The sequence below is a fragment of the Leuresthes tenuis genome, unplaced genomic scaffold (genome assembly GCF_036924035.1).
Source record: "Leuresthes tenuis unplaced genomic scaffold, fLeuTen1.0.hap1 SCAF_22, whole genome shotgun sequence".
NCBI classification, from domain to species: Eukaryota; Metazoa; Chordata; class Actinopteri; order Atheriniformes; family Atherinopsidae; genus Leuresthes; species Leuresthes tenuis.
In genome coordinates this window covers 7,317,559-7,341,266 of record NW_027325376.1, presented here as the reverse complement: position 1 = coordinate 7,341,266, position 23,708 = coordinate 7,317,559, and the positions used below count along the sequence as shown (strand labels likewise).

General features: G+C 40.1%; 2 protein-coding genes across 2 annotated transcripts; both read left to right on the top strand.

Annotated features, from left to right (window-relative positions):
- Positions 1–11,913: 11,913 nt before the first annotated feature.
- On the top strand, positions 11,914–14,647 carry LOC140281965 (homeobox protein HMX3-like). The gene is made up of 3 exons (XM_072376485.1): positions 11,914–12,513; positions 13,040–13,237; positions 14,191–14,647. The coding sequence occupies exons 1-3, from the start codon at positions 12,276–12,278 to the stop codon at positions 14,616–14,618; spliced, it is 864 nt and encodes a 287-aa protein (XP_072232586.1). The 5' UTR covers positions 11,914–12,275; the 3' UTR covers positions 14,619–14,647.
- Positions 14,648–16,082: 1,435 nt separating this feature from the next.
- Positions 16,083–17,312, top strand: hmx4 (H6 family homeobox 4). Its single transcript, XM_072376405.1, has 2 exons — positions 16,083–16,346; positions 16,571–17,312. Exons 1-2 carry the CDS (start codon positions 16,145–16,147, stop codon positions 17,104–17,106), a joined length of 738 nt encoding a protein of 245 aa, XP_072232506.1. The 5' UTR covers positions 16,083–16,144; the 3' UTR covers positions 17,107–17,312.
- Positions 17,313–23,708: the final 6,396 nt, after the last annotated feature.

The window sequence follows — 23,708 nt, the reverse complement described above, 5'->3', positions numbered from 1 at the left end:
GCTGACCACATACAAGCCCGAACCTTAAAGCTGAGCTGCTTAAGAAAAAGCACTGCAGCTTTGACCTCCAGTAAAAAGAATGCATTTCATAATGTGTGAACAAATCTAATACTGAACCATTCAGTGGAAAAAGCCTCAGGATCAGACTCTGAGTTTCTGGACCTTTTGTTGAGAAATTTTTCTAAACTCTGCTCATTTTGTTCGACTGAGCAGATCAACAGAAAAGTAGAAAAGTTCAAGAAGATAAGAGAAAACTGATGTTATCCCTGTAAAATATAATGCTTTTTGGTATTCTAACTACTGCTTAAGTCTTCTCTAAGATTATTGGAGTTCAGTTAAAGGAGATGTGTTATCTTTGGTACAAAAGCTCAATAAGGGGTTCAGAAAAATTACATATAAAAATTGTTTTATATGTAATTATTATTAGTCAATGTGGCCATGTTCTTCTAGTGAAACAGCTTTGATGCCCTCAGGGCGGCGCTATTATGCACAATAAGGAAAACAAACGGTTACTCTTCCTTCTGCTGTTTGATTGCTTAATCCAATCTGTATTTTTTAGGTTTGTGTCTTCATTTCTGATGCTATCCTGATTTTCTGCTTAAGGCCACATGAGGCAACTTGCAGGTGCCGGATGCTAATCTGTTGTCACAGACATGTTATGTTGTTGCGCTCAACTGTGTGAACTGGGAAGGCTGTCAAACTGAGTTGCCCATTTGGGATAAATAAAATTTTCTGAACTGAACTAAGTCAGTCAGAAAGCTCTTTGATGTCCCACTTCAGCGAGACGACAGCTGCTCATGCACCCAGGTTAGTAAATCTGCGGAGCCTGCTCTGTGCTTTAATGCATCGTGTCTCTTTAAATAAGAAGTTATGCATTGGAGAGTGAAATTACTTTCTAATGCATGATAGTGCTCAGGGTGCTGAAGAAAAAGGACAGCTGGAGGCGATGCAAATGACCGAGTCTAACCGGACTCAAAGGAAAAGCCTCCCAGCAGAGCCCATGCCACCCGCACGCTGATTTTAAACATCTTGTCGATATAGAAGCTCAGGGACACTGATTTGCATGTGTTTTTCTCTTACAAAAGATAGCCCCGTGCAATTATTGTTTTTCTCTCGCTGTTCCCCTCTCTGCACATGAACCTCATGACAGCTGATGTTCCCCGTCAGAGCTCCTCTGGAAAGGCTGCGGACAGAAAAGGCTTGCTGCATCTATGTGAAGGAGAACTCTGTTTCTGTGTAACGAACTGAGCTGTGCATCGTGCACAGAGGCCTACACCCAGCCTTAGCCCCAGACATCAACTCTTCACGTCTCCAGCCAGTTATGTGTAATTGCCACTGACATGTGCTTATCTGAAATTTCCAACACAGGCACCCTTTTGATTCCACTGAGAGGAATGCAGATATTCACCATTCAAACTGCTCAATTTGTCTTCTGTGGTGTCAGTGACAGCTTAGGGCTTTAGACACCACCTTAAATAGAGTCTTTCAATTGCTTAAACAGCAATTCAACAGCCTCAAAATTAAAGATTTAAAGGTTGGAAACAGGATGTTTTACACAACAGGATGACTTTTTTTCATAGAGCCTTCGTGTTTTGGAAGGCAAGTTCCACCAGAATAAAACCGCTGTGATGAGACAACAGGTCGCAGAAAGCTTGGGGACTATTTGATGTCACAGAAGCCGAGTATTCACCCGATGCTATTGCAATATGAGAAAAGTCTCATTATTTGAAGAAGTTTATTTAAATGTCTCCCCTCTGGTTTAATGAGGGCAAGATAACATTTTCCTCAAACAGACATGATAATCTCAGGTGACAGATGATGATGTAATTTTGTTCTGTGACAGCTCACACAGTCTTTGTGATAGTCGAGGCCTTTTTCTTCTGCTAAATGATCTATTAATGAGCTCCCCATTGATTGGCTGTTGGATTTCACTGGGGCTTTATAGCCTCTCAGTGTACTTCAGGCAGAGAATAAACAGCAGTTAGGTGCAAATACAGTTCTAAATATAGCTCACATGGTCATATCAACTGTCAACATGTTTCATGACGCTGTGCAACACTTAAAAGTAAGAAAAACACCTTATTCTTTGTATATCATGTACAAAAGCAAACATTGTAGTCCTAAGTATATTTTTAAATGGATATTTAGTGTAATGGTATGATTGCCACCTTTCATGTGGGTGACCTGGGTTCAATGATTCTGCATGAAAGGTACTACCTCCTGTGGGGGTCCTTAGGCAAGACCCCTCACTCTACCCGCCTACCAGTGTAAGTCGCTTTGGATAAAAGCGTCTGCTAAATAAATAAAATAAATAAATGCAATATCTTACATCATTTATATTATCTGCTGCACAAAATGAGTCATTCATTTAGAAACAGTGTTTAAAGACCCCACTGCCAAACTGTCAAACCCTCGATGCAGCCAGCTGTTGCCGTTTACTCATTATCAAATATTTATGCACATATGTTTTATGGAAATACACTATTTCTGCTTTATGCTTATGCAGACTCCAGTCACATATGTTTTTCTTGATCTATATTCAACATACAGCAGCAATAGATTGACAGCAAACTGTACATTATGTTCCAGAGTCAAGCTTTCTTGGTACACTGTAATCACAACACTTTCGCTGAGGTAATAGTAGTTATGCAAATGGTAAATGGACTGTATTATACTGTTTATGTTGTGCTTTCCTAGTCGAGCTGACCACTCAACGCACTTTTATCTTAAAAGCCACATCCACTCCTATACAGTACTTCTTAGTCGACACACTTAGTACACAGAGCTTTTATGCCATCACACACGTTCGGACACTGATGGATGGATTGGAGAATAATTTGGGTTCAGTTTCTTGCCCAGTAACACTTTGACATCTGGTCTGGGCGAGGTAGAGTAGTTCTGTAGTTTACAAAAAGATCCCTTATAACAGGAGTAAACACGAGTGTCGTCACTGTCAAACATGTTAAAAGGTTTTAAGTAAGTCTTTTGGTCCAATAAGATGTTGAGTAGATGTACAAGCTCCTTACACCACAGACGTCTTCACCCTGCAGGTAGTTGGAGTTAAAAGACCTCAGTCAGGTAGTTGTAGGCGGAGCTAAAGTGAGGTAATCAAACCTCGTGTGGCTTTAATAAAGGATGTCATTCAAACTTATAGGGATGTGTTGTGGCCTTTTTGGGTCTTTTGATAATGTTATATTTGAAGGAAATGTAATAACTCATCACAGTGTGCAGAGGACCTCAGAGGAAGCCTGATCCCGAATAGTTGGACGATGTGGCTTTTCCTCATTACAAACCATGTTGTTAAAATCAGCGACGAGCTTCATTCGATCCCGTTTACTGCGTTTCTCTCCTCTTTGGTTGAAAGAGATCTGAACTGAATCTCACAGGAACAACAGTAAGTGAAGAGAGTCAAACCAGTAGTGATGTAACACTGCCATCTAGTGACTAAAGACTGGTGTCACGTGTCAGATCAGTCCATTATGGTGCCGTCTTGTCCATTCTCATGAACGCTATCTGCAGCTGCTCTGCTGTTTAGCATCAACATGAGCCACATTTATTGTAAATCAAAAGAAATGTCAAACTGAAACACTGACCTTTGAAAAAAAAACTCGCCAGGTAGGAATTACATTTTGATGTTTTCAATGGCGACTTTTAAAGATAACGAGACAAATACACATAATATCCTATTCAGCTATTTATATTAATCTTTATAAGAGAAATCTGCTTTTCCCAAACCAAATACTGCATATTTTTTTCCTGATAATTGTGTTTTGCTGCCCTCAGCTGGCTGATGGTGGTAATAAAATAAACAGTAGATCAACAATATCAATAAAGTAACTAGAATAGAATGCTTTTATTGTCACTATACATGAGTACAATGAGATTGAAAGCAACTCCTCATTCAGTGCAAACGTAGGCAAAAATATATATATATATTCCTTTTTTTTTTAGTTTTAGTTTTCAGCTGTACTTGTGTTTCTTTGGCTCATAATTTCTTTATAATTAGAGCTAATTCTACAGGCACAAATTAAACAGAATCTAACTGAACTCTGGAACCCAATCAAAGCTGATTCTGCCTGATATCCATCTCAGACAGGAGCTACAAACCAGAACATTCATGATGAACACCCAGCAGGTCGAGGCATCTCGTCCCACTTTCCCCTCCCAATGCACTCAAGCAGCAGACCAAAATAAGCTAAAAGGTGTTTGCAGCCTTGGAAAATAGCTCCAGGCATTACAGCGGCCTCCATTTTTACTCGCTCTGAACCAGCCTCAAATTAACCATTTTCTTTTATGTAACCAAGTCCAAATTATCAGCACACACTCTTCAAAATAAAGCCGTGTAATGACTTCATTCTTACTCAGAACACATGGCCTTTGACAGCTGAACGTTACAACGTTGGAGGACAAACAAAAAAATACAAACCATAATGGGAAATAATTGTCCAAATCACCAAAGAGGGAGAGCTTTCATACTGAAACAACTCAGATGTTGAGGATGATGAAGCACAGGCCTCACACACAGTCTGTGGTGGCCAGCTAATATTTGCATGTGCAGTTCAAGTCAGACAAACACATTTTTCAACGTGAATCTCACAGAATTCATCAGAATTTATTCACAGTTCAAGCTCGACAGGCCGCTTTAAAGGTCATGACTCGAGAATATTGGTTCATTCATCCCAAAACACTAAACTCAGAATTCAGTCGGGTATTCATGTTAGTTATTCTCAGTCTTAAAGGAACTGGGTTTTTTTTTTTTTGTTTTTTTTTTTTTATATTTCCTGCAACCAAAAAAGTTTTTAAAAAAATAAATAAATAAATAAAGCTAAATAACAGGAAATAATTCATTACTTATATTATTGTTAGTTATTGTTAACGTGTTCCTAAAAAACAAAGAAAATGGTGAAAACGCTTTAAAGTGTGAAAAGATGAGTTTTAAAAGTTTGTTTAAAAAGAAAAGGGTTCATCTAGAAAAGATTTGTTTAATTTCCCCTTTGTGGGATGAATGAAGGTCCATCTTATCTCATATTATCGATCATCTCATTGTTTACAGATCAGCCAATCAGAACCCATAAAAAACTAAGTTAGCTGTAATTAAAAAAAAAACACTGATCGCTGATCAGTTTTTCACGTTTTCCACTTTTTGAGTTCAAATGTGATTTTACTGCGTGCCGTTTGGACTCAGAGGGAAGTTCTGGTCGTGTTAAAGATATCCTTGAGGTGAATTCTCATAATAATCGTGCTAAAGTAAATTCATATTTTATTGTAGACCCGACGGGTGTTTATTCATCTTCGTCAACATCAGCCTGAGCAGCTTTGGTTTGCGATAAAAAATAAAAATCAGTCACATATCAAACCAGGCCAACATCCGAGCGGGGAAAGTATTCAACAGCCACACAAAGCCGGAAACTTAAGGAAAACACGTCAGTTTGCGTCTTTAAATGATTCAATATCCCTCAGAAATGTGAAGAAGTTGGTTTGAGTTTGAAGTGTGCACATACAGAAACTATTTGTGGTCTTTTTCTTCTTCTTTTTAAATTAAATATAAGGAATTGAAAAGACGTCTTTATTTAAGACTTTCACTCTGGTTTCACGAAGCAACGAATGGAAGAAGATGCCTTCAGGGACCAAAAAAAACGAGCCGCGGGTTCAAGAAAAAGAAAAAAGAAAAACCTCGTCGCCGTGTGGGAGCCGTGACCTGAGTGGAGGTTGCGGGTTGGATTCCCAGCAGGGCAGCAGCAGTGAGTTAAGTGACGGGAATTGCGTGACAGGAGGAGGGGAAACGAGACTTTCTGTGGAAATCTGTCCCGCAGGCGGGCGGGCATCGTGGACTCTTTCATGTTTCTTGGCCTGCCGCTTTGCTTCATCAGAAGAAACACAGATTCACAACTGACCCAAGTTTTAAAGAAAAACGGCTGTCCACGATCCGAAAAAGGAGAACATTTCAATTTAAATTTCTAATAATAAGCATTATTATTATCGTTATCATTACTACGACAATAATCCGGATCTTTGTGATAAATTAACAAAGTCTTTGATTGATTGACTTCTTAAAAGTCAATCTGCATTTTTATTATATAAAGAAATCTTCTATCCACCAGAAAAGAAGAAATGTCTGCATTTATTGCCTATATTACTTACTTTATAGAGCCACCATATCAGTTTAAGGTCTTCAGTTGTCTCCTACTGTGTTGATTTTGTATCTTTTTTTTTTATCTATTTATTTTAAATCTTAGTTTCAGAAAAACGTTTTACACACTCACACATATAAATAACACCATAACTGCAGTGGGTCGCTGGTTTCAGGTGTGTGTATGTATGTCTCCATCAAATAAGCTCTCAGATAAATAAATAAATAAATAAATAAAATAACATCTTTGGAAGTTATCCGTCTCTCAAGTGGATGTTTCAAACTGAGGACTTTCCTCGTTAGGTGTAATTCAGCAGAGTAGGACGAGGACTGACTGCAGCTCTAATAGCCTCTGCACTCCCAGCTATCCTTCAGGGGCATGATTTATTGAAAAATATGGACCCTGTGTGTAAGCTAATATGACAGAAGTGCTTTGACCTCGGGGGGAGCGCTGCTCTCTCCCCAGCAGTCCACCTCCAGTGTGCTCGGCTCTTTTCTCACGCGATTCCTCCATTTGAAGGTCTTCAGCTCAATGTCTCGATTTTTGCTTTTTACAACTTACACATTCTTTTAAGTTTGCCTGCAAAAACAGTCTGAAGTTTGAAGCCTGGGTTTCAGATGGAGAGCATTCGAGCAACTATTTGGGAAAACAGAGCTTTTTCCTCCCTATTCGAGTGGTTTGAAGTTTTTTTCCAGAAGTTCTCTTTTTATTTGTATCTGGAGGTTGCATTCAGCATTTGACCCTGGTTCCTGGCACAGTTAAAGACATTGGGGAAGCTGATGGTTTCTTATTGATCCGCAGATCAGCAGTAACCCTTCTGATGTTTTACTCCATCAGAGGTGCTCATCACAACCAGCACAAAAGAATAAAACTAATTTCCTGTCTCTGTATATCAGACCTGCTCGTGACTGCACTCTTCCCACTTAAATAATCACTTTCTCAATTTATGAACGCACGTTTCCTGAAGAAAACAAGAAGAAAGTGCATGAAAGTTATGCTAAAACCTTCATTCCACAATGAACACGCGGTATATGCGTTTCTTTTTCACACATGCACCAGTGTAAGGGGATGTGAGGCAAACAACCCACGACGTGTTTAAAATCTCAAGCATTTTCCTCTTTTGTACTAAACTGACAAGCTGGCTCTAACAGGGGTTAATTTGCCGTCGAAGGGTTAAACAAACAGGCATTAATAGTTTATTCCAGCCGAGTCTCGAAAGAGTTTTGTTTTTATGCTCTGCCAGATTAAAATTAAATTGGAAAAAACTAAAAATAACAAAGTTATTTTTCTCCACAAGCTTTTGTGTGAAACTGGGGGAAAAAAAGCCTTTGCAATAAAACAAACGGCTCCCAGAGTGCCTTTTTGGTTTGTTCCAATGAATCAGGCTCCGCATGCAGTGAGGTGAGGGCTAATAGGGATTAAGCAGGAAAAGTATGTGTCAGTTTCAATGGTTGTAATCTGGAGTGGGTTTTTTGGAGTTCCTGAGCAGGTATAAAACACAGATTAAGGAGCATTTCTGTTAAGTGACAGCGGGAGCCTGGAGGTCTGTTTTCACGCTGGGTCCACCGCTGACCTATCTGACAAAGAATGGCAGGAAAACGCTGGGTGAAAATTCAGTGTTTTCAATGTGCAAAATGGAAAAAGGGAGCGAGCAGGATGAGCTGCGGCGGCAGGAGAGGCTATGAAACATGCAGATTTGTCAATAACTCCATGCTCCATGTGGCATAAAGAGGCCTTCTGGTTGACCGACTCTGTTAAGTCCAACCTAAGATGTCTGGACCTTTCTGACCTCATACACTCTGGCATTCTGGGCCATGGCTTTGACCTCAACAGCTTGCATCATCGCAGTGGCCCATTATAGTGCCAGAAATAATGATGTGGAGGATCCCCCTGCAGACTATTAATATAGCGATTTCTATCTTGCATATGGAAAGACAAACACACAGCAATAATGATACAGGATTAGAATCCAATCAGGATTAGACTCATAATGCTGTTGTTATGGCTGAGCTGTCCTCAGTAAATCAAAGTAATCAGCAGCGGGGAGTTCTTGTTCTGCACATTTATTCAATGAGCGACTGTCGCTCCCCTAAAAAGGACTATTTTAATTACATTTGTTTTTAAATTACAAACCATCATACCACAAATTGAAAAATCGTTTTCAAAAGGGCAATTCATCAGCAAGAAAAAAGGTTCATCTTTTAGTTTCTTAGCAGATTTCAAACAAAAAGATATCATGACATTGTTAAAGATGTAAAGAAATACCTCAGTAAGTCTGTGTTAATAAATTACTCATAGAAATAGATGAATTAAGTGCAAAATGAGCACTTCTGATGCTTAAAGTGCATTGTGTTGATAAATTAATGGAGATGTTGTAATAATTCATATAATTGATGTAAATATAACTCATCTCCTTCCAAGTATGTTAATCACAATTAAATCTGAATACTGTGGAAAAAACATGTAAAATATAAACCTTATGGGAGCTTTTGGTCCCTCTTCTGGGCTGAATTAGACATCCGGTTAAATACAAATATATGACAAAGGTGTCTGTTACATACAAGCTAAGCTATTTGTTTTTGAGGCTCCGGAAATGAACAAATCTTCCTCTGTGCAGTGTTTCACAGTGAGACAAGGCAGGAAAGGGAGCGCTGCGTTAGTGCTACTGTTAGAGAAGAGCATAAAATAATTTGAATTTGACTGAAATATCTGACTGAATCACTGTTCAGTGAAGATAACGGGGTTAAGAAAACAGAAGAGAGCAAATTCCTCCGTCCTTCTGCATTCTTAACTTGGCGGATGTCTCAACTTTCTCCTGCAGAATTCAAGCATCTCTCTTACAAGAGAATAAAGAAGAGATGATAAGATACTAATAGTTTCATTTCTTTGACATGGCCCCACATGAACAAACACCCCTTTGACCGACAGGTTTTTAACTAAATCTTCTCTTATGATGCAGAAATCATGGTCAAACTGCTGAGTGCTTCAAGAAGACGAAGCCTGAAAACAACATTCACTCCTGCAAAAACACACAAGACGTGTGTAGACAAAAATATTAAATACAGATTTAAAAGAAAAGTCAACATTTCTGTGTATGGCATGAATAAATCTGACAAAGCATGACAGTTTGTGCTTAAAGTGCACAGAATGTATTTAGTTTTCTAAAGATTTCCCTTTAATCTCATCTTTGGAATAGTAAAGATTTGAGCTGTACTGATCAATAACATTCTGTATCTGAACTCCCACAAAATAAAACCTGACCCTAAATAAAAAGACCCTGAAAGCAGGTTTTTTTTTCCTTTCTGTATGAGTTTTGGCCTTTTCTCACCAGAGACTTGGGCACTTTTTTGTGTGTCCCCTGTGCTTTGGTGACTGCTTTGAAGCAGACAGGATTTCATTAAGAAAAACATGATGTCACCCTCCCTCGTGCACCAATCAGGCTAAACAACGTTTGAATGGGAGCGCAGCCACACATTCTGCTTACAAAAATTAAGTCAGACAGTCTTGATAAAGGGTTTTGAGCGTGGAACTCTTAAAAGTTATAAACATTTCTTTCAAATGTAGACCTAAAAGATTAGAGACCACTGGCTTTAACATTACCCAAACAAAAAGCCTCAAACAGTGTCACAATGACACAGAATATCAGAATTATTCTATTTTACCACAATAAAGAATGACAAATATCAGCTGCCCTTATCAGCCGAATTAAACTGACGAAAATCTAAATGTACATCAGACATACTGAGTTTGTTTGCTGTTATTGTTTGAATGAATTCACTCCAAAAGTGTGGCGGTGTTGCACTCCAATCCGGCTGCAGACCATTAGGCTCATAGGCTATTACTGGCAAAGAGGCTTTTGCAAAGTCAGTGTAGTGGCACAACAGAGAACAATTGTGAGCATTTCTTGCATGAGCACGGTGTGTGTTGTTATCCGCTTCCCTTTCCAAGAATTTGTTCGGTGGGGATTTAATTCCTCCCCTCCGTTATTTTTGCTTACTTTGCTAATATCCATTGAAGTGTTTTTTCTGAAAATCTAAGTAGAAAAAAGGTAGGAGTGAGAGTGGCTAATCAACAGAGAGGCTGAAACCCTGCAGACTGGAATGTTCTGAGCTTTAGAGCATTTGTTCAAGGCTGCTTACAGATGAAAGTAAGCTTTCATAGTCTTTACATCCTATTACACCTCCAACAGTTCTGTGTTTCCACTCTCTGCTGTAATTTTAAGCTGGAACACTGTCCATTAGTGGACAGTTGCACTGGACTCTCTCAATAATTTCTCCATGGATAATCTACACCTTAATGGTGGGGAAATATTTGGCTAAGATTATCAATTAGTTGGTAAGTGAGAAATATTTTTTGGCCTGTGGTGCAGTTACTGTTGGAGGCTTTTGAGCTAGAAATAAAACTCCTCACTGATTGGTTCTTTAAACCTGCCCCAGGAGGAACAACATGTTTCCAGCCACACAACCCAGATGACAAGGTTGTTATGGCTTCTAGGCATTTTGTGGGTAATTTGTAAATACATGTTTGGTAACAAGCATCTGATATGTAACTTACACTGATATAAATATTTCTTTTTTCAAAAAAAAGAAAACAGGCATCTTTTAAACTGAAAATCATCAGCATGAGATTCATAAAGGAGGGAGCCCGCTGCGCAGATAATCCAAGTCAGGCACAAATCATTAATTCCGATTTTATGCCTTATAACATGTTAAAAGGCCTTAAGGTGCAAAAAAAAAAAAAAAACTGACCAAGACAAAACAAAAGAACAATAAGATTTTAACACAAAACAAGACACGAAGTCCATTCTTAAGATTTCACACACTGTGTTACAAAAAGTAACACCGCAAGATGCAAACTCAAGGCCAGCACAAAGAAACAAGACAGGAGACAGAAACAGACAAATAAAAGCCCAGAAAAAACAACATTTTCTACAGCTAATCAACTAAATGAAAAAAAAAATCCCAAATCCAATCACAAAAAAAGATAAACCGAAAACAAGACAATTTTACAACATCTCACAAAAAAACAGAACATCACCTGTAAAAAAATATTAATAACCACAAGAAAACTGACATTTTCTAAAAAATATATATTTAAAAGTCAGACAGAAAAAACGGAAAACACGCCACATCAAAAGCATTTCACCAAACACAAAATCAGGAAAACGAATAAAAAAAATTACCTATTTAAGAGCACAATCAAACTGGCTACATATCACGATACAATACCGAGATCATTAGTAAAATGTTGCGTTTCGCACCGCAGATCTTTAACCAGTGTGGTTTAAAAAAACACCCTCACCTATAACAACTAACTTCAAAGTTTGAAATAAACAAGGTTGCACGATTTCAATGCGAGTAACAAATTATTCCAAGTTAGTCGAACAGAAAATTGACTTTTTCTGTTTTTTTTTCTGCAGCTTTAAACGCGTCCTCTATGGCCCACATTCTTCTTCGCGTTGAATGCAAGATATTTCTAATTAGTGTCATTAGTGAATTTGTATCTTTACTTTTTATTTTACTCCCCGTTCCGTTTTTTTCTTGTCTTATTAACTGTGTGGATGTGAGGAACCACGAACTGGAGCAAAAATACGAAAGTGGCAGTTGTGGCAAACTAGGCATGATTTCTTTGGTCATTAGGAATCAAGAGTTTAAGAAACCTGGAGAACAGCAGCTTTATAAGGCATATAATAAATATGAAGTGTGCATGGACAATTGTAACCAATAGGCGGTACTGTGCTATTCTTCGTGACGCTTTCTCCATCTCCAGCCCTGAGGACAACACCGTATCTCTGCTTTGGTTTGCTCCCTAATTGACCTAAATCCCGCATCTCTGCGGTCCCTCCAGGCAGAGGCGCACAGTTTACAAGAGAGGCGCGGAGAAACAACAGTGTCAATCCTCTTCTCCCCCCGCTCTCTGAACTGGAGTAATTCCGCTTTGCTCTCTGCCCTCAGCTCAACCCCAAGACGAATTTTCTGTGCGGAACTATCGCGGCAGGACGTCCTGTCGGTGCGCGGCGGGATGGTTTACGCGGAGCAGAAGACACGAGATGCTTTCTTGGGATTGATGGCGTAATATACATGTCTGGGGAATTTTAGGAGCTGTGAAAGCGGCCCTAGGAGGGACCAGAAAACAAAAGTCGAGATGCTCGACGATAAAGCGCCGAGACCGAAACGTGGTGCTTCGTCGTTTTACATTGAGAATTTGCTGGGAACTGCAGGCGGAGGCTGCTCAGCTGAGGAGCGGGTGGAGGACCCCGACCTCAAAGTTGGAACCGCTCGCAAACCGGTGGTCTGTACGGGGCTGGAAACCAGACGACAGGGCGAAAACGAGCTGATATGGAGCGGAACGTTTCCCAACTCAGCGCACGGCAGCTCGGGAAGTGAGTTGAACTGCTGCCGAAGGTTACGGTTGGAAATGATACGAAAAGAAAAAATAGATGTAGTTTTGTTGTCCTTACAACAGGCTTTCTGTACGTTTGATAAACGTTGATTTAAAAACTGTTCCGAACGCTTTGGCAACACAGCATATAATCAAATTTGGACAATAATCGTTTGATGGTAAAATGACAAAATTATTTGTAATACTTAGCGCACACGTTTCAACCAAAGGCGTTAAGCTTTTGTATTTTCAGTGCTTATTACACATGGCATCTAACACGTCTCTGTCCCATCCTCCGTGCGTAAAACCCACAACTCTCCAAATATCAGCCTACAGACCAACTGGCATCCATACAGAGTCTAAATATTGTTATTCTCACAGTTCAGATTCGTTTTTAATCTGTAGAAAGCCACAGAGCGTGGATTATTTCTCCCCTATGCTACATACGACACAATGTCCTTAAAGGAGTCAGTGAGTTGGTGTGATCTGAAGTCGGGTTTGTTTCTCTTTCACGACATTTCTCGCAGGTCCGCAACACAAGACCAGCATCTGGCGCGAGCACGCGGACCCTGCGCCGACAAACGAACGGGACTCTCCAGCTTTAACGGGGCAGGTGGAGGAGAACGACGAACCGCAGGAAAGGGGGGAGGACAGTTTGATGGATGACAGAGACGAGGAAGACGCGCGCTCCTCCGGCACCTCTCGAGGAGACAGCTGTGACACGGGTGAGTTACAACAAACCTACATGAGCAGCAGACCATCTCTAAAAATTGCGTCCTGTGATAAGCACAAACCGGGATTCGTTACCACGCATGCGCTCTACGTGTAAACTATTTGTAATGCCTTCCAACAAGGCAACATTTTTAGAACTTATTGATTTGTTACAGTGTTGTCTTGATAGAAGGATATCAGCAGCAGTATTTGCCCAGATCATTAAATATATCATATCATTTTTCAGGGATGCAAGAGTTGCTGGGTCTAGAGCTTAAAAGAATGGAAAGTTTTACAAGTTTATTGATTCTGTAATGTTCACTTGAAGGGGGCATGAAATAACTTTCAAAGTCATGTGTTTCAGTTGGACGTTCGTGTGTCCAGGACTTTTTTCTGCCAGTTAAATGTGGAGCAACAGTTGATTTGTGACTGTTTGACAGAATGTGGAGACTTCGTGTTCCTCTCTGTTATTTTCCCGTCCAGTAACACGAAGAAAAAAAAAGAAATAAATCACGTTCGTAGACACACATCAATAGATTTAAGTGTTTACGACGTTTCATGTTTTGTCATGTGACTGGCCTGGAATTTAAGAGGTGAAAAAAAAAACTTGGATTTGGAGGTAGGAGGGGGGTGGATGGTGTAAGAGTACAAGTGTCCCAAACACCGATGATTTAAAGTACCTTTAAAAGGTCATTTGTGCATGAAAACACTGTTCTACTGTGCTTTCACTTCCGTTCTGCACATTACAAATAACATGGTTTGTAATGTGCAGAAAATGTTACCTAAAGGGGGGAAAAAATCATGGCTCGTGATAATATAAACAATGTAATAAATCCCATCAAAATATCCCTGGCTGGGATATCTGTGGATGATAGAGACATACGCAAAGATACACAATCCCACTCATCATCCACACAACATCAAGATCAAATGCAAGCAGTGACACTTGTCTTCCTTATGATCTCAGGTGACCATAAAGTTGTAAGGAAGAAGAAGACGCGCACCGTGTTCAGCCGGAGCCAGGTGTTTCAGCTGGAGTCTACCTTCGACCTGAAGCGCTACCTGAGCAGCTCGGAACGAGCCGGACTGGCTGCCTCACTGCAGCTCACCGAGACTCAGGTGAAGATCTGGTTTCAAAACCGCAGGAACAAGTGGAAGCGGCAGATCGCTGCTGATATGGAAGCCAGTAGCGCCCTCTTCCCCCACGGCGCACACAGGGTCGTCAGGGTTCCCGTGTTGTATCGCGAGAACATCGCTACGCCTGCGACGTTGACCAGTCTGCCTCACGTGTCACCACCTGTCCTTAGCGTCTCAGATGCAGTTAACTATCCACTGACTGGCCACTTCGCCCATTCGATGACGTTCATATCGCCTCAGATGACCGGACTGGTGTGACTTTGAGAGTTGAAGAGACCCAATAGACACGTGACTCAAGCTAATCTTTGAAATAGATGCTGCAAAATTTGAACTTTTGTGTTGACCCCACCCTCCAGGGACTGGGCATAACCCACCCTGCATTCAGCTTTGGATCCAAACATTCTTTGGATGTTTTCTGTTCGATAAACACATGCAGAGTTAGATTAAGATGAATGGCGATTTAACAATCCTCGAAACACATTTTCGCAACCATTTCCAGAATATTAGCACAAGTTTTGATTGTTTTTTCCCCTCAGGATAAGGGTTAAATAATGTAGTGTCTTTTTTTTTGTCCAATGTCCAATCTGAGGACATTTCACACAAGCTCACAGATTTTCTAATATGCTTCCAATTTGTGATCAATTTCTTCAAATTCAATGTGCATAAACTATGGGGCAAAGTGATTGTCTGTGACGTGATCTGAAGAAATTTTGGAGAGAATTCCTGGAAAAATTTCCACAGGACCATGAACATGACTCAGTTTGCTCAAATTACATCAGTTATATATTTTATTTCCCGTCAGTCAGACAAAAGCAACAAGTTTTGACTTCATACTTTAACCATTACAATGGTTTCTATGCTTTCATACTGCACTAAAGTGGTTTCGTCTTTTTCATGCAGCCCAAAACTTTGACGTTTCACAAGCTGTAAATCTTTTCTTGGCCTCATTTGTTCACACTGATTATAATTGTTACACATGCTGTGACTGAACTGATGATTTACAAAATGTGTTGGGGTTTGTGACTTGTCATCTTGATTGCATTTAGCAGGGATACATTATTATCAATACTGATTGACACTTTTTTTTTATTTAAGAGGATTTTAATAAAGACTTTTTGTACACATTTGTGTTTACTGTGAATAAAATGTGTCCACAAATGGTGCTATAAACTATTTGCCATCCTTATTTGCACTGAAGATACACTTCTGTGGTTTTGCTGGCGTGTGTGTTTGATTTGGAAAAAGAACCAATAAGCTAAATTGGGACAGGGTTATATACAAATTCAGGTGTTGGATTAAAGGTTATATTGGCAGTAATTATTGCGTTAAAGACGCTGCATTCAGCTTCTACACCCACTGACCCCATTTTCAGACTACATCATTCTCATGACCTCTGCAGTTAGAGTATGAATGTGGCTTTTAAAAAGTCATCAAAGTCTTGGAAATGGCCCAGTTTGCAAATCAAGAGAACCCATAATCAGGTTAAGTCTAAACTCTGAGTTCAAAGGAAGTTGATGAATTTGCTTTGCATCATGCGGCACTGAGCAAGTGCGTATGAACTCGGTTCAGAGAGTAAAGCTGCAATATGGCAGCCAGACGTAAGTGTTCGTCCCGCCCTCATCTGCCCCACAACCTTACCAATCAAAAGCTGCTAAACCGCAGTCTTCCGGGTCGTTGAATTACGGCGCACCGGCTCCACCGCGCTCTAGACTCAGTCGGGGAGCAATGGTGCTCGGAACGTCCGCAGACGTCGGTGTTTCGGGAATCTTGCAGGAGCGAATGAAATGTCGGGGAATATGAGCAAAGAGGATGCCCCGAGCCGGAACGCGTGTTTGACGTTCACCATTGACAGCATCCTCAACCTGAAGCAGCAAGACGGCGCGGATTTGGAGCAGAGGGACAGTGGATGTAAAAAGGATTTTCAAGCGAGATATGAAGAGGTGTGGGACGTCCGAAGGAGGCATGACAGTGGGTCAGAAAAGAAAGGTAATACATTGGTAAATGTTTTCAAACTATGGATAGTTTTAGCATCAGAATGGTGCGTAAAGATTAAGACGAATTAACCGTATTTATGAGAGGACTGGTGATCGCTGTCTGTATTTATTAATTAGGCGGCGCCAGTTCTCGTGTTGTTTCACTGCATGTGTTTGTACGCAGAAAAACAAGTGTACGTTTTGCTTCAAAGCACATATTGTCGCTCCCATCCACAGTAAAGCCCAGAATCCATCGTGCGGACCTCGAGGGAGACACGCCGCCGCTCTCCACTGAGTCCTGTCCCGGGGTGCAAAGTGCGCACAGCACCGAGGACGCCTCCGAGCCGCTGCAACAGTCCACCGCCGACATCAAAGCCATAGTCAAGAAGAAGACTCGCACCATCTTCTCCAAGAGACAGATATTTCAACTAGAAGCCACTTTTGATATGAAGCGGTATCTGAGCAGCTCGGAGAGAGCGTGCCTCGCCACTTCTCTGCAGCTCACAGAGACCCAGGTGAAAATCTGGTTCCAGAACCGCCGTAACAAACTGAAGAGACAGCTGTCCACGGACATGGAGGGCCCGCTGGCCGCCGAGCATTTCCCAGAGCCAGGAAAAAACGTGCAATTACCAACTTTTTACAAAGACAGCAGCCTGCTGGGCGGATGCTTGTTACCCATGCCTTTCCCTGTCGTGTATCCAGCTGCAAACGCTGCGCCTTACATCTACTTCTCCAACACTGGCAAATATTTTGGCCTGTTTGACGCGGACTGATAAGATCCCGTGTGTGTGTGCGTGGACAATGCTGCATACAGTCACCTCCGTTTCTGACACTTCGTCTTATCATTTCCAATTATTATTTTTTCGGGCTAGTTCAGAAGATCTCTTCCGACCAACTTTTTCAAACAGACCAAGACATGCATGTGACACTTTTTGTTCCTCCCCAAACAGTATAGCATTATTATTATTATTACTATTATTATTATTATTATTATTATCATCATCAAATTAGAAAAATGAGCATATATCAGAGATTCTCTGAGCGGTTTTACTTTGTGCAGTAAAGTTATCGGAATGAATGTATCTACGTCCTTCGGAGCATTGTTACCCCGCAATAATATTCTGTGTGTGCGTGTGTGAGGGTGTGTGTGCGTTCATGAACTTCTGTGAAACAACACGTCATTTGTATTTATATACTGTATGGCCTTATAATTGTTGTTGGCGTTAAAACCTTTTTCTTTTCTGTTTTGGTTGTTTTCACTCGACCTTTCATAAGACTGTTAAACTGTGAGCGCAGTTATAATCAATGATACATTTTGCAATAAAAAGTTAAATGTTTGTTGATGTGCCGACTTCAGCTGAAATAACACTCCCAAGATTAGGGCTGAATGATCTTTGACCGCATTTATTAAAATGCCATTATGGATTTGTTTTCAGGTTATAAAGAAAGGTAAATTTAGTGTTAGTTTTTTTTAAGATATGAATTAGAGTTCACTTCTTCCACTGCTGGGGAGGTGAAAAATACTGGCATCTGCTGTGAATTTTAATCACAAAGCCAAGCATAGTTAAGCAGAACTGAAAAATTCATGTTTTAATGTTAGTTTGTGTGAAGAGAGATAAAATTAAGCAGTGAAGTCAGCTATGTGGTCCAAAACTGAGTTCACTGCTTAATTTTAATTCATATCTTTATTAAACTATTTGAGGAAAATTTGCTGTAAAAATATTTCAACCTGCTTTTTTCCCCCCTCTTTCTATAAATGCTGGTTGAGCCTTTTTTGTCAACAATAATTCATAGAGAGAAGAAAATCTGAGCAACCACTTCTAATCTTCGTGCCCCTGTTGACATGCAGCACGAGTACTTTTTAAAGGCACAGAAAGTTTCAGTCTCTATAGGTTTGTTTAGTTTAATCAATCCACTCAGTTACACATGGACGTCAGGATCAAACCATTCGTGCAAACGTGTGTCTGGAAGTGAATTAAGACTTAAGGGAGAAATATTCACGCTTCATTGAAGGCCTGATTCACTGACACCAAACAACTCTGCCCAGACAGATTCTGAAATTAGATAAAGGATTAATTCATCAGAAGAAACATGTCCAAATGTGAGTATTATACTGTCACATGAAACAAATTATGACATTGTCAAAGATCATGAGATGTAGACAGCAGATAGTCCGTGTTTATGTATTTATCTACCGTTTTATTTTTGCTGCAATGGAAAAGTTGCAGTTTAAAGCAGTTTATGGATACATGAAGAAAGCAGCTGCAAAAAAAAAAACAAGCTGAATCTTCTCCAATTATTTTGTGGTCATTTGGAAAAAAACAAACAAAAAAACAACTTTGATTAATTTAATCGTGATTTTAAGCTAAATAACAATTAAAGCAGAAAACTGTTTTTCTTATGACTTTTACTCATACGTGGTTACCCACAAAGAAGGTGCTGTTTATCGCTTTGTGGAGCAAAATGCAAAATTTCACACAAGAAGAAGAAATTCAAGACAAGAATCTTAAAGAAGAACGCGATTTTTTCACCTTTTATGTAGCCAGGGGTAAGTTACCGAATGTAGCAGCAGAAATAATGTCACCGCACACTTTTATCTGCACTCAAAAACAAACTTGTTATTTAAGAGAAACGGAGTGACAAACACATTCTGTTTTTCTCTTCTGTTGAGACACGAAGCGTAGCTGAGGGATGCATCTCAGCAGAGAGAAGCAAGGGAAAAAAAAGTGTATTTAGGTAGACTTGCATCAGTGCTTCTGGAGAGTTTTTTCTCTTTTTTTCTAAAGGACCCAGGCAAGCTGCACTTACTCACCGTTTCCGGGTCACTTCCCCCTTCAGTGCTGAAGCCTCTCGCTGCTTTCTCCCTGTCACAGCCATTCAAGGCCCCGTCGCCGTTAACCTGTTCACTCACCCACTTAGTCTGCCCGCAGATCTGTTGTTTTCTCTACTGAATTCCTGTCTACCTTTGCTGCGCATGTTCAGCAGTACGTAACAGCTCATTCCCACAAACAACTGAAACATTTTGAATGCAACATATGCGCAGTTGTTGCTCTGATGTGAAACTGCTGCTCACTGTTTAAATATGTTGGTCTAATCATTAAAAATATTTTTGGGCAAAAATTTTGACACAAAAAGGCATGTGGCACGTGTTTTTTTAAACGTGTGGCTTAAATATCTCATTGTCAGGGCAACCTACACCTAAGCTGTTCTGTTACTATAACACCCACAACCGGAGTGTTATAAGTTAAAGTAGCATTGAACTGTCTCTAATCTATGGCAGATCCTTCTGAGCCCTGAACACCACACAGTTAGTTTCACTTTCACGTCCAATTGGTTGGGGCATTTCACAAAAAACAGTGCAGCTCAACTTTTGGAACTTTAAGCTATATGTTTAAACAAAAAATAACATTAAACCAATTTTAGATTCACAGCATTAATTACACAGCAGTCTGAATTATCAAGGGTATTGAATTTAGTGGGCTTCCTATGTCACTAAAATGTCATTTGTCCACTGTAATTACACAATATAGAATAATAAATTAAGTTTTGGGATTAATGGTGCCAGTAAAAGAAAAAAAAAAAAAAAAAACAGGTCAATACTGATCAGTAGATCTAAAACAAAACTGAATGTTTTATAAAACTTACCATTGGACAGAATATCAAATATGCCACAGATCTATTATGATATAATGGTAATATTGAATATAATATCTTAATATAGGCAACATTAGAGATATTTGCTACCTAAATCTAAATAGGCCTTAAAGCAGAATTGAGATCTATGTAAGAAATTACAGATTTACTTTGTAATCCCACATTTATATTCACAACCCTACAACCAAATCTAAACCCAAAAATTAAGGCAGATTATAGAGTTTGTAAAGGTATTCTTCGTGGGGGGGTAAAGCTCTTTTTAACACTAACTTAACTATGCAATCATACTTAATGTTAGTAACGTAGAAGCTTCGACACACAAACGAAAATGTTTTTTAGCACACCATTAATGAGATTAATGATTAAATGTTCTTTGACTTTTAGTCGTTGCTTTATGCTTTTTGACAGTATGAATCCAAACAAAGCCTAGTTTAACAAAGTGCTCATAAAATATTACCGATTTCAGAATAATTCATGTTTTCTTTGCACTTGGAGGAGACGTTGTGCTTTTTTGAGGTTGCAGTTATGACAAGCTTAAGGTTAGCGTAAAAGTTGGGGTTAAAAACGTGCAAACGAGTAAATGTTTGCATGTGTTTGGTAAGACTGGTTTGTGTGCACAGAGTTGCCCCCTTGGCACGTTTTCAACCGCGTCTTCTGGATGAGCGTGTGGGTGGGGGTGGTCGGGTGAGGTTTACAGTCGCCAGACTTCCTGACTCTCCCGCTGTCGGACACTTGTGATCGCAGCGTTGGCTCTTTGTGTCTCAGCACTCTCATCTACAACCACACGGTTCAAATGACCCCATCAGCTGCCTGCAGTCTGCCCTGAGTCGGGCTCAAACCGCAGAACGTCGTCTGTTGGAGGCGAAGAAAAATCTATTAAAAATCTCCACCTGATCAAAAAGACAGTCAAAGCCAAGACTCCATGTGTACTCATTCAGAGCGAGCTATCAATGACTGTTGAACACTGTGAGGTAGCTTAATACACGCAATTGACTAACTGCCAGCAGTGGTAACAAAGACCGTTCCTCTATAAAGAAAGAGAGCTGCGAGTTATTCTGGGCTGATGTGCACCTCAGGGCCATCTATAGCTGTCAGCATGTTCCTCCAGTTTGACCATCAGTAAGCCACACAACACATGGTTTCCATTCTGCGTGATATATCTGAACGCAAAGAACTATTGTTTGAAATCACTGATCCCGAATCTCAAGTGATCATGTGGTCCCACTCAATAGCTGCGGTGGGAGTTTCCCTCATGCTACTTGCACGGAAGTATGTGCAAATATCAGTGCTGTGTTTAAACATCTCTATTAAGTTCAGATAAGTCGTTTTAAATCACATTCAGAATACAGAGATAGAGACCAAAGTTGTAACACTCTGTAATCCTATTTATGTGATTCACTCCGAGACGTTGACATGTTGTCGTATCCATTTTCTTCCCTTTAACGCAGAGTGACAACTTTGATTGAGGTTTCCATATCAAACATCCACCAGTGGCCGTGTTCGTAACTGGACCCGCATCTGAATACTTGTTTAACAACTCTGATAATGAGCCATTCATTTATAGTCACACAACTGGAAAGTCTGCACTGCCAAGCGGGCCTGTTTTGCCGTGAGCCGTCTTTGTGCACTCTCAGATGGGATTTATAATGACGACCCATTACAGTTCAAGCTGCCTCAAGAGAGGCTGGATCAGACACAGCCACTAATTGCGATGGCTGACTTTAATTTGTGAAAATGATGTATCAGAACTGAGCTCTAACTGCTGTGAAATACAATAAATGCTGGGTTTAAAAAATAAAAAAATAATAATCTAACTAATTGTAAACACTGGAGAGTTTGTGTCCTTGACACAAGGATAAGATTGCAATACATAAAGTATTTTAAGTACTTATTTAAAGAGCATTTGTAGCTTCAGTGTCGCAGACCCACATCGGTGTGGTCGGACTCTCACTGCAGCGTGGAAGTACTTAAGAATTTCACCCACCATCTTCCCTTAAAACCGTGACATTTTCACAAGGTCAACGAAAAGAGCTTAAGAAAGACTTTTTTTTGTTTTCCTCAACTACTCACTCAGACCCAGAAAGAACCAGACTGAGTGCTTCCTGGTCCTCCCCCCAATGGGTGTAGTCATCTTCAAGAACAAACTGCTACTGGGAAAAATATTTCTGTCTAAGAAGCAGAAAGCTGCACTTTAAAGGCGAGATATTTAAGCTTAGAGTCTAGAAACAGCTAAGACACGCGGCCCTTCTTCAGGATCTTACAGTGTGTTTAAGTGTGTATTAATTACTGACATCCAGAAGTAAGGTTGCAGGCAGAAAGATTTCAAAAGTCCTCCAGCCACATCTCCACTTATAAAGATCTTTTGCAAACCATCATAAATAAATAAATCAGGATTTTATTAGGGCAGAGAGACATTCAAGTGACTGTGAGTCGACAAGTAGCCTTAAAGGGCTGATTTTCAGTTGTGTTTAAATGGCAAATGAAACAGGCAAATGTGTGAATGAGAGCAGCTTTATTGGGAATAAGCTGTATTAATATACACTCAAACTTCACAGCTTCAGGATGGAGCTCTTTGGACCATTTGAGTCCAGTTGAGCGTGTTCATGCAGGAGTGATTCAATCCCGAATCCCACTGTGTTTTTGTTCGAACCAACATGTTTACATGCATTTTAAAAACACGTTTTCATTTTTCTTTTCTAGGTGTGAACATGCTGACAGCCAAAGGTGCAAAAGGGAGTCTGTAAATCAGGACAGTTAACACTGAAAGGGTGAATGAAACCAAGGATGAGGCTCGGCTAAAGAATTGATTGGAACAGTTGCTCCAAGGTGTATCCTCAGGACAAGTGATATTGTTATAGATAATATTGTAATTCTTTTCTTTAGTCGTTTACTTGTCTTTTCACTCTCCATGAAGTATGACACATACTTTTTTGAACGCCTTTGCAGAGTTATGGTTAATAAATCTCTACATCTCTCCACAAACACAACAAAAACGACAAACCTGTGATGTCATTAACCAACTGAATCGTTTCCTCATTTTCAGCTTAAATATACAGACTCACAGTTAATGTCAAGGATAAAACTTTTATCTCATGTTTACATCCCTGAAAACCCTTCAATGGTGCACTGAGCTCTGGCTCAGATGGTGGTTTGTTCAAAGGACTCAATGATGTTGCACTTTACAACATAAACAACACCCCATTCATTATGACTTGTAACATGATAGCAACTGGGGGACCTGGATCCTCCTGCCAGGCTTTCAGAGGGCTTATTGATCCATTAATTTTGTCGACTTTAGTGGTCTGCAGTGACAGAGTGCCTCTGGAAATTGAATGGGGGCTGAGGGATTACAATGACCGTATCTGATGAAGAGGTCCTCCACGAGCGGTAACGACATAAATAAAGTCAAAGGTCATCTATTCTCCTCTCTCAGGAATTGGTACGCTGTGTCAAAGAATATCTAATCTCAGCCCCAAGTCCCCCCTAGTGGCAAATATGTCACAGCAGTGGAGAAGAGCCAACTATTAGCATATGCTTTTCGCACTTTCTGGACCCAAAGTGGGGTGGAAGTAAACGCAAGATTAAGGCAACATGGGGGAAACTGTATAGTTTAATGATTAAAGAAATTCAGCTCAAAATGAATCAAAGTATTTCCCCCCAAAAAGTCTCTGCTGTATGTTAAGCAATGTTCAAGCCACCGACGAGAAGGATGTGGAGGTTC